Source organism: Carettochelys insculpta, chromosome 19, assembly GCF_033958435.1.
Source record: "Carettochelys insculpta isolate YL-2023 chromosome 19, ASM3395843v1, whole genome shotgun sequence".
In the NCBI taxonomy this organism is placed as follows: Eukaryota; Metazoa; Chordata; order Testudines; family Carettochelyidae; genus Carettochelys; species Carettochelys insculpta.
Genome location: NC_134155.1, coordinates 20619356 through 20632834, shown reverse-complemented (window position 1 = coordinate 20632834; position 13479 = coordinate 20619356). Strand labels below are relative to the sequence as shown.

At 47.2% G+C, this 13479-nt stretch overlaps 1 protein-coding gene across 5 annotated transcripts in view; it reads left to right on the top strand.

The window, feature by feature from the left end:
- LOC142022945 (merlin-like) overlaps positions 1 to 13479 on the top strand; it is a 49379-nt gene that overhangs the window by 28573 nt on the left and 7327 nt on the right. For 3 of the 5 annotated variants that reach the window (XM_075013320.1, XM_075013322.1, XM_075013321.1), the window contains exons 10-15: positions 2206 to 2280; positions 3755 to 3868; positions 4345 to 4467; positions 5616 to 5833; positions 7790 to 7892; positions 11113 to 11240. In XM_075013320.1, coding sequence (XP_074869421.1) covers positions 2206 to 2280; positions 3755 to 3868; positions 4345 to 4467; positions 5616 to 5833; positions 7790 to 7892; positions 11113 to 11240 — 761 coding nt within the window. The remainder of the gene's footprint in view (positions 1 to 2205; positions 2281 to 3754; positions 3869 to 4344; positions 4468 to 5615; positions 5834 to 7789; positions 7893 to 11112; positions 11241 to 13479) is intronic. The other 2 variants (XR_012648084.1, XR_012648085.1) reach the window with 1 other exon arrangement.

Sequence of the window (13479 nt, the reverse complement as noted above, 5' to 3'; positions counted from 1 at the left end):
GTGTAGTGAGGAAGGTGTGAGTGAGATGGGAAATATTGGTACCTGGAGGACCGCGATCAAGAGAAAACATCATCACTGGAGTCCCCAGGGGTTAACAATAAAAGCAGAGCATAGCCTGTCCCTTTCTTTTTAATGAGTCTTTTCAAAATGAGGTCTCAGTCCTGCTCTGGTTTACATCCAGAATCAGAGGTGTATATGTGTTAAAACATTCACTTTCTTCCATTGCTCAAGCAAAGCCATGCTTTAAGCAAGATGTTTGCATGACTGTACCTGCATAGAGTGAAATGAGCTATCACATGTTATTTATGATCTCAGTGAAAATGTATCTAAAATCAGATGACAGGCACAGAGATTATGCGACATAATGCAAATGAGTGAATCAAAATAGAATGCTAATTCATGAGCAAAGGCCAGAACCTAAAAGAAAGGAGCTGCTTTTATTCTGCTGTTGTGTTGAATGCAACATCGGAGGTGAAACACACTGTGCTGGCTCCCTTGCAATATATAGCAAACTCTTTCATATCCAACAGTCCTGGGACTGGGCGGTTGCTGGATATTCAAATATTCTGGCTAATAGAGAGGTATACTTAGCAATGCATAACACTAAAGAAAAACGAGATTAGATATTAAGAAACAAACAAAAATGTGTGCAGAGTAGTTTATGTCCTTGCAACCCCCACAAAACTCAAATTTCGCATGAGTCAGGGGGAGGGGGACCCCCCCCCCCTCCAAGTCCCTGGGAGCCTGGAGCCAGGCGCAGCAGCGCCTGGTCACTTTCCAGGCTCCTGCTTAGCTGCAGGGAGCTGGGAGCCAGGTGCAATAGCGCCTCATTCATTTCCTGACTTCCCGCTGCTTGTGGGAGCTGAGAAGCTGACCGGGCACTGCTGCGCCTGGCTCTCGGGCTGAGGGGCTTCCCCCTTGCCCTTCCTTCTCCCTGCTCCCTCATCCTCTGAGCCCCGGGGAACCGGGCACTGCTGTGTCTGGCTCCTGGCACCCTGTGGCGGAAGGGCTTCCCCGCTGCCTCCTCCTCCTCCCCCCGGCCTGCTCTTCGAGCCCTCAGGAGCCAGGCACATGAGCGCCTGGTCAGTTTCCTGGCTCCCTGCTGCTTGTGGGTGCCGTGAAACTGACCAGGCACTGCTGGCCTGGCTCCCAGCCCTCAGGGGGCTGAAGGGCTTCCCCCACCTCTCCTCTCCCCTCCTCCCAGCAGCAGCGTCCCCCTGGTTTCCTTCAGCTCGGGGGAGCAAAGGGAAGCTGCAGGGTTGCTCCTTTTAGTGCTCCGTCACCAGCTCCAAGGGCTGGAGCTGGCGGGGGAGCACTGAAAGGAGCAGCCCCGTGGCTTTTCTCTGGCTTTCCCCAGCTGGGTGAAGCCAGGGGAAAGCCGTGCCCCCCACAGGCTCCAGCCACCACTTCCCCCATGTAAGGGAAGCGGACATCTGGAGTCTGGGATTTCGACATTCGCATTAATATGATTAACGTGTATGTCGAAATCGCGTAAAGTGGGGGTTTACTGTATTGTACACTGTAAACTTATACTGTATTTGCTGTATTTATTGGTATGTACTCTCACTGCACTGTTCTTATGGAACACGTTACTAACATTTATTTATGGTTATAATGCCAGTTGTTGGAGAGTTCTGGATAACAGAATGCTGGATACAAAAGAGTTTACTGTAGCTCTTTTTCACTTCTCAGAAAACAGTTTGGAGTTTGAGTAAGCAAAAGCAAAAATTCCAGCAATGGGTCCAGATGTCCAGGGGCCTATTGTATGTTTTCTTTTTATGTATTTTTATAACCAGAGCAGTTTTCACAAGGGTAGGCTCGGCTTATTAAATTTGCCACAATGGCAGTGTGTAGAGATGAATAATAACCGTTGAGTCCAATGGCCTGAATCTAGTTTTCAGTTCTTCACAAGGCAGCTGTCACAGGTGGCGCTACCTGGCTCCTTTGCTGTCAGTTTCAGCTTCTGAAATCCCTTAGCAATCTGATTGCAAGACTGAAAACCCAGAACTCTTCTCAAATCCCAGCTCTGGCTCTGATTCTTTCTGAGGTCTTGAGGAATCATTAGCATCTTGCCTCAGTTTTCCCTCTGTGCTGGGGATAATATTGTGAGTTAGGGTGTGGGTTTGGTACTGTCTTTTGTAGAAATAATATTCAATAGCTTCAGCTTTTTATTGATACAGACTTTCCTGTTTCTTTCTTTTTCAGCTAACTATTAAACCTCTTGATAAAAAGGCAGAAGTTTTCAAATTCTTTTCCTCACAGCTCAAAGTAAACAAACTGGTAAGTGGGCAGCTGCTGTCTTCAAAAAATCTCAATGTAGTAACAATATCAGTTGCATTGATTAGTATCAGAATGAGAAGCTTTAGCCTCAGAATGGCCGCCATGGGCACATGTGTCACGAGTCTTGGCCTATAAGAGGCCTGAAGCCATAATAAAAATTAGTCTTGCAGTGATTTGGTAAAAATTAACAAGAGAAACCGGTCTACCATATTGCACCCTCCTTGGAAACCCAACCAGGGATCAGGAAACTTTGCTTGTCTGGACATGTACTTTTTCCTCTAAATTATTCTGTTTGTGGGTGGGGTTGCCCTCTTTTTGGCTGTGTCTACACTACAGTGATCTTTTGAAAGAAGTCCTTCCGGAAGATCTCTTCCGAAAGAACTTCTTTTGAAAGAGTGCATCCAAACACAAAAAAGAGGATCAAAGGAGCGCTCTGCTCTTTTGAAAGAGAGCATCTGCACAGCCACTCCCTCTTTTGAAAGAACTAGCCACAGATTGAAAAATCTGGTACCATGAGGACTGCTCTTTGGGGGAAAAAAGGGCCTGCAGACTGTCTACGCATGTTTTCTTTAGAAAGAAGCTTTCGAAAGAAGAAGAAGAAGGTGCTCTTCCTGAAATGGGAGTGGAAGAGCGTTTTCGAAAGGAGCGCTGCATTCTTTTGATTTAATTTCAAAAGAACGCTTTTTGTGTGTAGACGCTCTGCTGGATATATCAAAAGAGCCCCTTTTGAAAAATATTTTGAAAGAACTTCCTAGTATAGACGTGGCCTTTTAGAATGGCTGTGGGAAGAGACTCTCCAAACGCATGAGAAACCTTAGAGTCTCAAGGAAATCCTGCAGATCTAAAGGCCAGCTAGGGCATTGTAGGAAGGTACGATAGCCCCTTTGCTTCCTCCAGAGAGGCACTTCTGTGTATTCTCTGTCTGCTGCTTACCCGGTTTTCCTAAAAGAACAATAAGGGATGGGAAGTAGCATAAGATGCTTCTGAGCTGGCATGCCCTTATCTTTCATTGAAATATCCCTACAGACTTGATGGATGAGGACACCGGTTCAGTTCTCTCCCTAGCAAATCAGAGCCCTCATCTTATTATGCATCCACAGAGATTCTTCTGCAGGTGACCATGCTATGCCACAGCTACTTTCCTCTCATGTGCTCCAACCCCAGAATCATTCCATTTACCTCTTCCCCAGGTGGAACTGGAGGAGAAATTGGTGCCAGAGAAAGTGACTGAATGAGGAGAGGGACTTTCAGCCTGCTCCAAACTTTTCCTAATCGTGTTTTTGCTGGCTAGAGAGGTCTCTCTTTCTTGGCTTACTAGGCTAGAAACCTACAAACCCTAACTGTCAAGCCGGAAGTATCACTACCTCCTACTGGTTCTGAAGTTAGCCCCCAAGTAGGAGATGTGTTTGCATTCCTATTTGGTGCTCTTCCCCCAGCTCCCTGCAACTCACTTGTGTTGCAATTGCTTCTGTAGATTTTGCAGTTGTGCATTGGAAACCACGACTTGTTCATGAGAAGGAGAAAAGTGGACTCCATCGAGATCCAGCAAATGAAAGCTCAGGCTAGGGAGGAGAAAGCTAGAAAAAAAGTAGGTTCCTTCTGCTCCTTGTTGCTGAAAATGTTGATTATTCCAAGTGGTCCATTCACTTCATATACGTTATTCTTCACCCTACTTGTTCACACCACGAGCAGAGGTAATCATGGGTGTGTGTTCTCAGTGGTGTCTGTGTTGATGCATTTGGAAGGACTGAGAGTAGGAGTAGCTGGGGGAGGTGTGGAATGTCTGAGTGTGTGTGTGTGTTGTGTCTGGCTAGTACGTGGGCTGGACGGATGATCAGGAGCAGTTGTGGGGCAAAGGGAGGAGTGATACTTACTGATAGTGGTTTTAAGTTGCCAGCCTCACCAGCTCTTGGAGTCAATACGGATGAGCTGCCCTGGCATTTTGCAAGATGTCTGAATCGTGGCAGATAGCTCTACGGCTGCTGTACAGCTTTCAGTTCTCTTGAGCTATTTATCAGTTTATCTGCCGTCCCAGTCTGTGAGCATTCCTCATTACCTTTCCAGCTGGAGACTCAACGGCTGGCCCGGGAGAAGCAGCTCAGAGAAGAAGCGGAGCGAGCCAAAGAAGAGCTGGAAAGGCGCCTATTCCAGCTGGAAGATGAAGCCAGGCAAGCCAATGAGGCACTGGTGAGCAGTACAGTAGTCTGTGAATGTCATCAGTCCTCGGGTGACATCAGGATTTATAAGCTGCCTTTTCCTGTGGCATTAACTAGGACACTAAAGGTATGTCTACACTGCAGTTAAAAAACCTGCGGGACTGAGTGTCTGAGCCTGGGTCTATTGACTCTGTCTCACAGAGCTCGAGCTGTGGGGTTAAAATTTCCAGCATCAAGCTTTGGACTCAGACTGGAGCCTAGACTCAGAGACCCTCTGCATATGGGTCTCAGACTTCTGGCTCCAGCCCAAGCTCAAATGTCAATACTGAAATGTTTAGCTCTGCAGCCTGAGCACTGTGAGCCATGTTCCCTGTAAGCTGAATGCTTGGGTGGCTGCCCGGAGAGGTTCAGGGGCTGCCCAGATTATTAGAAGAGCACCGAGAGCCACCCACAGCGGGCAGCGTATATTTCCATTGGTGGTGCACATCCACACATGCTCTGGTGCACATAACAAAATTTATTCCACACATGGATGGAAAAATTAGAGGGAACACTGGCAATGAGCCTGAGTTGGCTGACCCGGCCCAGCCATGGCAATGCTACAGGCTCTTTATTGCAGTGTTGTAGTACTCAGAGCGTTATTGTTAAGGGAATGAGGGAGACTTTCAGGGAGGCAGAGCATGGGTGCACATGGAACTAGGCCTGCATCAGTCTCCTGTTGCTGGGAACCACCCACTTTCTCCTGCCCTTTCTGCCAACAGTGGCCCCATTGTTCAGGTCAGGAAGGAGAGAGACAGGACAGCAGGCTGTATCAGGAACTGCAGCTGGGGAGAGGTCTGTCTGAAGCTAGCAGCAGATGGGACTGGCAGCTGACAAGAGACAGGCAGAGTTCACTGTCCATTTGAGTGAGGTTTTAAGTCCAGCACTGAGAAAAGGAGGAGAGGCCTTACACAGTGGAGGGAGAGGAAGGCAAGAAAATTGAAGTAGAGGAAGAAGAGACGTCCTGGAAATGTGCTCTGTTCAGAGGGCTGGGCACAAATACAATGATCCCTGTTATGTTAAGAGTTAACATCATTATGATCTGCTGGGTAAAGACCCCTGCTTTTAAGCTGACTGCAGCTATTTTTCCTTTCTAAATGTTGCATCGCAACAGCTAAGTTAAGTCATGTCTCTCTTTAGCTCCTGTCCCAGGAAACAGCAGAGCTGCTGGCCGAGAAAGCTCAGATTGCAAAAGAAGAGGCCAAACTGCTGGCTCAGAACGCTGCGGAGGCTGAGCAAGAGCGGCAAAGATTGGAGATCGCAGCACTGAAGACCAAAGAAGAGAAGTGTCTGATGGAGCAGAAGATGCGGGAGGCAGAGCTGATTGCAGTAAAACTGGTGAAGGAGTCTGATCGAAGGTTAGAACTGCTTGTGGCTCTGGGGTGTGGCGTCTGTCAGCCATATAGTACGTGACTATCTTCCCAGAGCTGTTGTGGTAGGAGGAATGTCACAGCTGATGCTTCACAGCTACTAAACCTTTTGTGCATCTTGTTCATTCCCACTTTGCATCAGGATATTTGAAATTAGAGCCAGACATTGTTTGCAGCAAAACTTGCATCTTCAGTCATAGAGTTGTAACTGTGACTGTGCAGCAACTCCTTCTTACCATTATTTGAAAGACTGAGGGGTACTAATGGCTAATCTAAACCAGGCACATCAAACTCAAAGCCTACTGAGGGCTGCACAAATGAAAACTGATAGCCTTCAGGGCCGCCAAAGAAAATGTACTTCTACTGGAAAATTGTAATTATTTATTATTATTATAGTTTATCTTTTAAATATGTTTTATAATATTTTTCAGGTCTTGTTTGACTATAATACAATAATTTTAATTGAGAATTTAATAGTGAAGATGAATTTTTATTGTTTTATTATTTTGTTAATAGTTCATAGAATTTGATGTGTAAAATTGTTATTTGCTCATATATTATAATTTTTAATTTAAATATAAATTTAAGGTGCTTTTAAATTCATTTTATATGATATATAACTTGTTTTGTTGACATAAAAACAAGTACAGAGAGTGGTTAATCAAACAGAACAGGCTTCTGAGAAAATTTGAGATACTTTGTAAGTTTGAGATTTTGCTCTGTACCTCAGCTGGCTCCCAGCTCCAGGACTACGGGGTTCCCCAGGGCTGGAGTTCCAGGTGGAGGGACATGTAGTCGCGGTCTGCAAAAACATTTGAGCAAGCTACATGCGGCTGATGTGTTTGACGTGCTTGATCTAAACTTGAATTTAAAGCCCTGCAAATATTAGAACCTTGCTAATGACAGGAGTATGAACTCCTAAGCAGTTTATAGGATTCTGTTCTGGGATTCCTAGCCCAGTGTATTGCACTGGACACACAGACACTCTTCTAGATATTATGTATATCTATTTTTCACATTTGTTTAGAATCATAGGGCCCAGTGCTAGCCTAAGATACATGCCCCATGTTATTTGTTGTTATGGGTATTTGTAAGTTGCTTATCACCCTGGTGCATGAGGGCACTTTACTTATGTGAACATGGAATTAAATAACAATATCCTAGAATAGAAAGCACATACTTCTCAAACCAGCATTCCAGAGACGATCTCTGATGCCAGACAATAGTTGAGGGACCAGAGATTCCAAGTCAATGGGTACAGCACTGGGTCCATAAGAAATGAAGGTTGAAAAGATCTGTTAAATCATGCAGCTCATGCAAGAGTGTTCCCGCAATCACCTCTTCTTGTGCTTTGTCCAGTCCAGTTTTCAACGTCCCATGCAGTTGTGGAGACGATCTCATATGCTAACATATGTCTCTCAGGAAACAAGCCAGGTGTATGAACTTAATGTATTGACTAAGTGTTTGAAATCTACCACTGGTGTGTAAAATCCTGTTTTGTTTGTTAACCAGTTAAAGTGCCGGGGCGGGGGGTGGTGGTGGCTGGGAAGACCGCTCCAGCTGGGTCAGAGCAGCCCTGGTTCCTGCTGCACTGTGGGCAGGGGCACTCTAGCCCAGCTGGAGCAGTGTGTGTCCATGGCAGGGGGCCAGCTCCAGCCACCCCCCTTCCCAGGTTGCTGCAGATAGGGATTGCTCTGGCCTGGCTGGAGTGCCCCTGCCCATGTGCCACTGCAAATGAGGGCTATTCCAGCCATGCTGGAGCATCCCCTGATCCATGGTGGACCCTACAGGTCTGGAGCAGACCCCTGCCCACCCCAGGTAATGGGCTGTTCTACCCCCCACCAGTTAAATGTAACTGGTAAGCCTCATTGATTCAGTGATTTTTACTGGTTAATTGTTAACATCCCTAGTTACCACCTGACAATCACAGTATGTTTCTGACAGAGCCAAAGAAGCTGAACATCTAAAACAGGATCTGCATGAAGCCCGAGAAGCAGAACGAAAAGCAAAGCAGAAACTTCTGGATGTAACAAGGCTTAATTACCCTGTAAGTTATCCAGTTTATGCTCTGGTTTCAGAGTGGGGAGATAACCAATTATTTAAATGCAGGTACAATGTAGCTTGATGCTTGCGCAAGACTGAGGTGGGCAATAATTTTCCTGGGGTATGGGGAGGAACAACCCCACAAATTTCAGAAAGTCATCACAGGCTGGATCCAGGCCCCTGGCAGGGGAAGGGCCGTGGCTAGAGAGACAGAGAGGTTGAGACACTGATTGTAGGTGTGTGCGGCACAGACTGGGAGAGTGGGTGTGTGGCACAGAGGCTGTGTGTGAGAGACAGATTGGCTTTGACCCAGCGTGTGTGCGTGCATGTGTGCTGGCTGCTGCTGGGTAAGTTTCTGAGAGACACATGCACTGTCTCTTAAAGACAGGGAAAGCTCTCCTGCTCTGCTGTTTCCTCCGTTCCTGTGCTCTGCAGAGATTGAGTATATGGGATGGCAGAAGAGTGTGTGTGAGAGACAGAGAGCGCTGGATGCTGGAAAAATCTTAGGGCATGTCTTCACTGCCCGCTGACTGGACAGGCAATGATCGATCCAGTGGGGGTCACTTTATTGAGATGCAGTAAAAGGACTGCCAAGTGTTCTCCCATTGACTCTGGTACTCCACCTAAATGAGATATGTAGACAGCGGCTGTGGTGCTGGAAGAGCATCAGCTGCTGACTTGCTGCAGAGAAGATACAGCATTAAGTAGATCTAAGTACATTGGCTTCAGTTACATTTTTCACATAACTGAAGCTGCGAATCTTAGCTCGAAAGCCCACAGGAACATAGACAAGGCCTTAGAAATGGCACATTGCCTCGTAAGATGGGCACTCGACTCAGTCACTCACTATCCACACTACAGAAAGGGGCAGCTCTGCTGTGTGTCTCCTTCTTCCCAACCCCTGCTTTGCAGAGATGGGGCACAAAGGCAGGGGAACACCCTAACTTCAACATTCCCCTTTCTTTCTCTTCCTAGCTTTGCTCTGCACAACGAGTAGGAGTGTCAGGGGAGAAGCCTGGGTGCAAGATGAAGCAATGTGGGGGAAGAGACAGCTGAGCACATGTTGCCAGCTGAAAGTATGCATGCTCTGCTAATCAGCAGGATGGGCCAGATAGACAAGCCCAGCAGGCCAGATGCAGGCTGTATTTTGCCCACCCCTGCTCAAGAAACTTTGTTACTAAGCCAATGCACTTGTAATTTGTAATCTTTAGACTTTGTAAATTTAAGGTTTCATGATTGTTTAAGGAATACCTGTCTAATCCGTCTATTCATCACCACTGCTATTACACACATTGCATACACAGTACTCAGTACTCTGAGATGTTTGTAGGTCAAGGACATGTGGATGTCATGTTGACAGAAAGGAAATAGGGAAACTGAACTACTGAGACAATTTTAGGAAGAGCTCGGAACAGGGGTTTGCAGATGAAAACTCATCTGTGCTTCAAGCTTCTTTTGTACACTCTAGGATCACAAAAGGGGGAATCTGACCGAATTGTCGAAACAGGATTGGGACTGTCGGGTTCTCTTCCATTCTCTGTCACTAAGTGAACTTGGACAAGCAACTTAGGGGAAAGTTTTCAAAAGCATTGGAGACCCATTTTCAAAAGTGATGGACTCTTCGGTACTTCAGCTTTTATTTTTGTGAATGTGTGAGGATGAGAAGAAAGTTTATTCCTCCCAGCCTGTGTTTAAAGTTAAGCTGTAGGCTTGCGCAGAAGCAGCATGTGGCACTGTGGGCTGAGGTGCCAGGAGCGAATGCCACTAATCTTGTTTAAGGGGAAGCAGATCTGGGCACATGCTGCCCTCTCTCTGAAATCCACAAAGTTTAAACATTCAGTGGGAAACGTCCCATCCTGTAAAGCGTGAAACTCACCGCCGTGCGGCTTCCAGTTGGTAAGTCTAGAATTAGCTTGGTTTATGGAGTGTGCTGCCTTCTGGCTGGTGTCTCGCCCATTGTCGCTCTGCCCTTTCCACCCTCTGGTTTTGGACCTGTGCTGCTCTATGGGTCCTAGTGTTCTCTTCAGGATACTGCCTTCTGGCAGTGCCCACCACTGCATTCTCACCCCGTTCCGGGGATATCAGCAGTTATTAATTAGTACAGCTACCATCGGGGCCAGCTGCAGTCCCAGTTTCTCTAGCCTTGCCTCAGGAGCAAGCTGCAATCTGTATATAGACCATGCTTTTAGTGTGGCTAGGTGCAGTGCAGCGGGTATGGGGGAGGGCAGGCCTGCCCACTACTCTGGGACCCAACCCAAAAACCCAATGGTGGCACCCTTGTTCTGCCCTCTTTCTCTCCTCTTGACTGCTCCGGTTCTCTGGGCCACTTCCCCATGACCCTGGCACCTTTCTGGACAGAGATGACTGGTGCAGAGAGTCTGGGGGGTACAAGCCACATGCTCCTGCCCCATCTCCTCCCCTGCTTTGCTCCCGCTCACCACTTCAGGGGTGTGAAGAGTGGTCCCAGAGTGGCATGGCATAGGAATGGTGCAAGCTAGGAAGCTCACGCTGCTCTCAGGCTGCACTGCTCTGAGGTAGGCCCCAGCACTCTGGTAGCAGTGCGGTGCTGACGATGAATGTGGAGAGAGGCAATGCTGGGGGTGTGTGTGGTCCCCTGTGCACCCACACATCACCTATGTCCCCAGCCCTTGTGTCAAGGCCATAGCTTAGCAGGTACTAGGCTAGAGACTCTCTCTCTGAGCCTGCCCAGCACTGCTCCACGCAAGGTTCTCCTCCCTGAGAACCAGTCCTTCCCCTTTGCTGCTCAGCACTCAACTCCCTTTGCTCTACTGAGAAGCTCTTTATAGCAGGGCTACTCCAGCCACCACCCTTTGATTGGTTCCCTATAAGCCTCTCTCTCACTGGCTGGGTTTATGCAGGCTCCCTCCAGCCTGCTCTGAACCCTTCTCTCACTAGAGTGGGGCGGCCACCCTAATGGACAGCCACGATGTTTCTCTCTCGTTGCACACCCTGTGTGCACTGTAAGCTATGTCAATGATGGCTGACATTTGATTTTAAAAAGGTTTGTTTAGGATCAGCCAGCCAGGGAAGACAGGGATGTGGATGTTTACAGCCATTTTTAGGATCAGTGGGGAACATCAGTTTTGGAGACCATGTATGTGAGATTCCTGTAGAAGCTAGGAAATATACATGAAATTAAAAAATGTGCAAATTGTACTGTTAATTGAAAAAAACCCTCTTTTTGATTATCTTGTATCTTTTAGCATGTGGCTCGGTATCATCCTCATTCATCTGCTGACACCAGAGATGTCAACTTTGACAAAGGATCTGTAAAGATGGACTTAAAAGAATTAGACCTGAAGAGACTATCTTTTGAGATAGAGAGAGAGAGGTACTGCAAAACTCCTAAGATATGAATAAGCTAGAGAGTCTTGAGTTGAGAAACTGAAGGTGGAAAAGACCTATTAGGTCTCCTGATGTATCTTCCTATCAGAGCAGCATTGTTCTCCACAAGACATATGGGTGACTGCCTTATACAGAGCATCAGCTCTGTAACATGTTGGCTACGTCTACACTAGCACACTACGTCGAAATAGCCTATTTCGAAGTAAGGACATCGAAATAGGCTACTTCAACACCTATCGGCTACACATCCTCCAGGGCTGGTGCCATCGACGTTCCACGTCAAAGCAGTGACGGGGAACATCGAAAGGAGCCGCCCCAGAAGGAAGTGTGGAGTGTCCACACACACAAGCGCTCCCCGTCGAAATAAGGGACCAGCAAAGCCCCAAACTGCTCCCTTAAAGGGCCCCTCCCAGACACACTTGCCCTGCACAGCACAAGATCCACAGAGCCAACAACTGGTTGCAGACCCTGTGCACACAGCATGGACCCCAGCTTCAGCAGCAGCAGCCAGAAGCCCTGGGCTAAGGGCTGCTGCATGTGGTGACCATAGAGCCCCGCAGGGGCTGGACAGAGCGTCTCTCAACCCCTCAGCTGATGGCCGCCTTGGAGGACCCCCCTATGTTGAAGTAGCGGGATGTGGATCGTCTACACACTCCCTACTTCGATGTCGAACGTCGAAGTAGGGCACTATTCCCATCTTTGGATGGGAATAGTGATTTCGACGTCTCACAGCCTAATGTCGATTTCAATGTCAAAATAGCACACGGCGTGTGTAGATGCGACGTGTGCTATTTCGACGTTGTGCCGGCTATTTCGAAGTAGCTGGCTAGTGTAGACACACCTGTTACCTTTTGAGAAGGAGAAAAGATGTTTTCTTGACATCAAGCCAGGAAGAGTACAGAGCCCTGGGATTTAAAGGAATATATTATCTAGGGGAAAGCCCTCTGCTCTGATGTGAATATACAGGTGCATGGAAACATCCCACTGTTGCTACAGAAGAGTACAGGTTGAACCTCTCTCGTTTGGGACCCTTGGGACCCGACTGGTGCTGGACGAGAGAAGTTGCTGGATGATGGGAGGTCAATATTTTCTAGCACATTACCAACATTTCCATTGCTTACTGGGCTCTTAGAAGACATTTGGGGTAAATTACAGCTAAATAATAGCACACAACACTGAGAACCAGGACTCGTGGCTGTACACAAACTTTGTGGGACCCCAGGAAACTTGTTCATGCCCATGTTAAGTGGTTATCCAGTAAACTAAAATCTCACCAGATTATAGAGTTTGATGGATGAAAGAATTCTGGATTAGAGAGATTCAGCCCCCTGTATTGCACAACTGATCTGGTGCATTGAGAAGGCTTTGCCTGCCTTTGACCTATTGAAGTCTGTACATTGGGTTTGGGGAGCCATTGTTCTGTCATGGTTTTTCCTTTATTCCTGTGAAAAGTTGTTTTAAAATCACTGCAAGAGTAGTCAGAATATTCCTACACAGGGGAGACATATGAGTGTGTGTGTGTGTGTGTTGTGTGTGTGTGGCGGGGGTTGGCAGTGGGGACACGGGGGGGGTGTCAGTGAGTGCAGGGGAGAGAAGAGGGTTGGGTGGGGGTACGTGGCTGTTGCCCCCCGCCAGAATCCCTGCACTAGTCACATCTGTTCCTAGACATACTTTCCTGCCAAAAATGGAACATGCAGAGTAACAAGTTGATTCAGAGGCTAACCAGAAAGTTAAGAAATGGTTTATGAGTTGCATTTTGGGAAAAGGGAGATAAAGTGGCAAGACTCGCTTGGTTTATTTTTTTCACCTCCCATGCCCTGTAATGTATCTCTCTAATGTTTCGTGGAGTTTATTGTCAGAAGAGATCCTTAGTTACCTAGCCTGACTTCTTGTGTACCACAAGCCAGATTCTCCCATATGGAGCCCAGTGACTTTGGCAGAACCTGTATTAGACTGACTGATTGAAATGCATTAATGTTCTGATCATAAATTAGTTGACCATGCAAGATCCTAGCATGCTTATTTGCATTATTGTATTGCCTCGGAGGCCCAGTGATGTCCCAGGTCTCCATTGTGGTAGGCAATGTGCAATCACAGAACAAAAAAGAGTGTCTCTGCCCCTAAGGAGCTCATGATCGAAGTAGAAGGCAAGAGACAACAGATTGATATAAACAGACAAAGTCCTCTCTATGCCTATTGCGGGACCCTCTGTGATTCTGCAGATT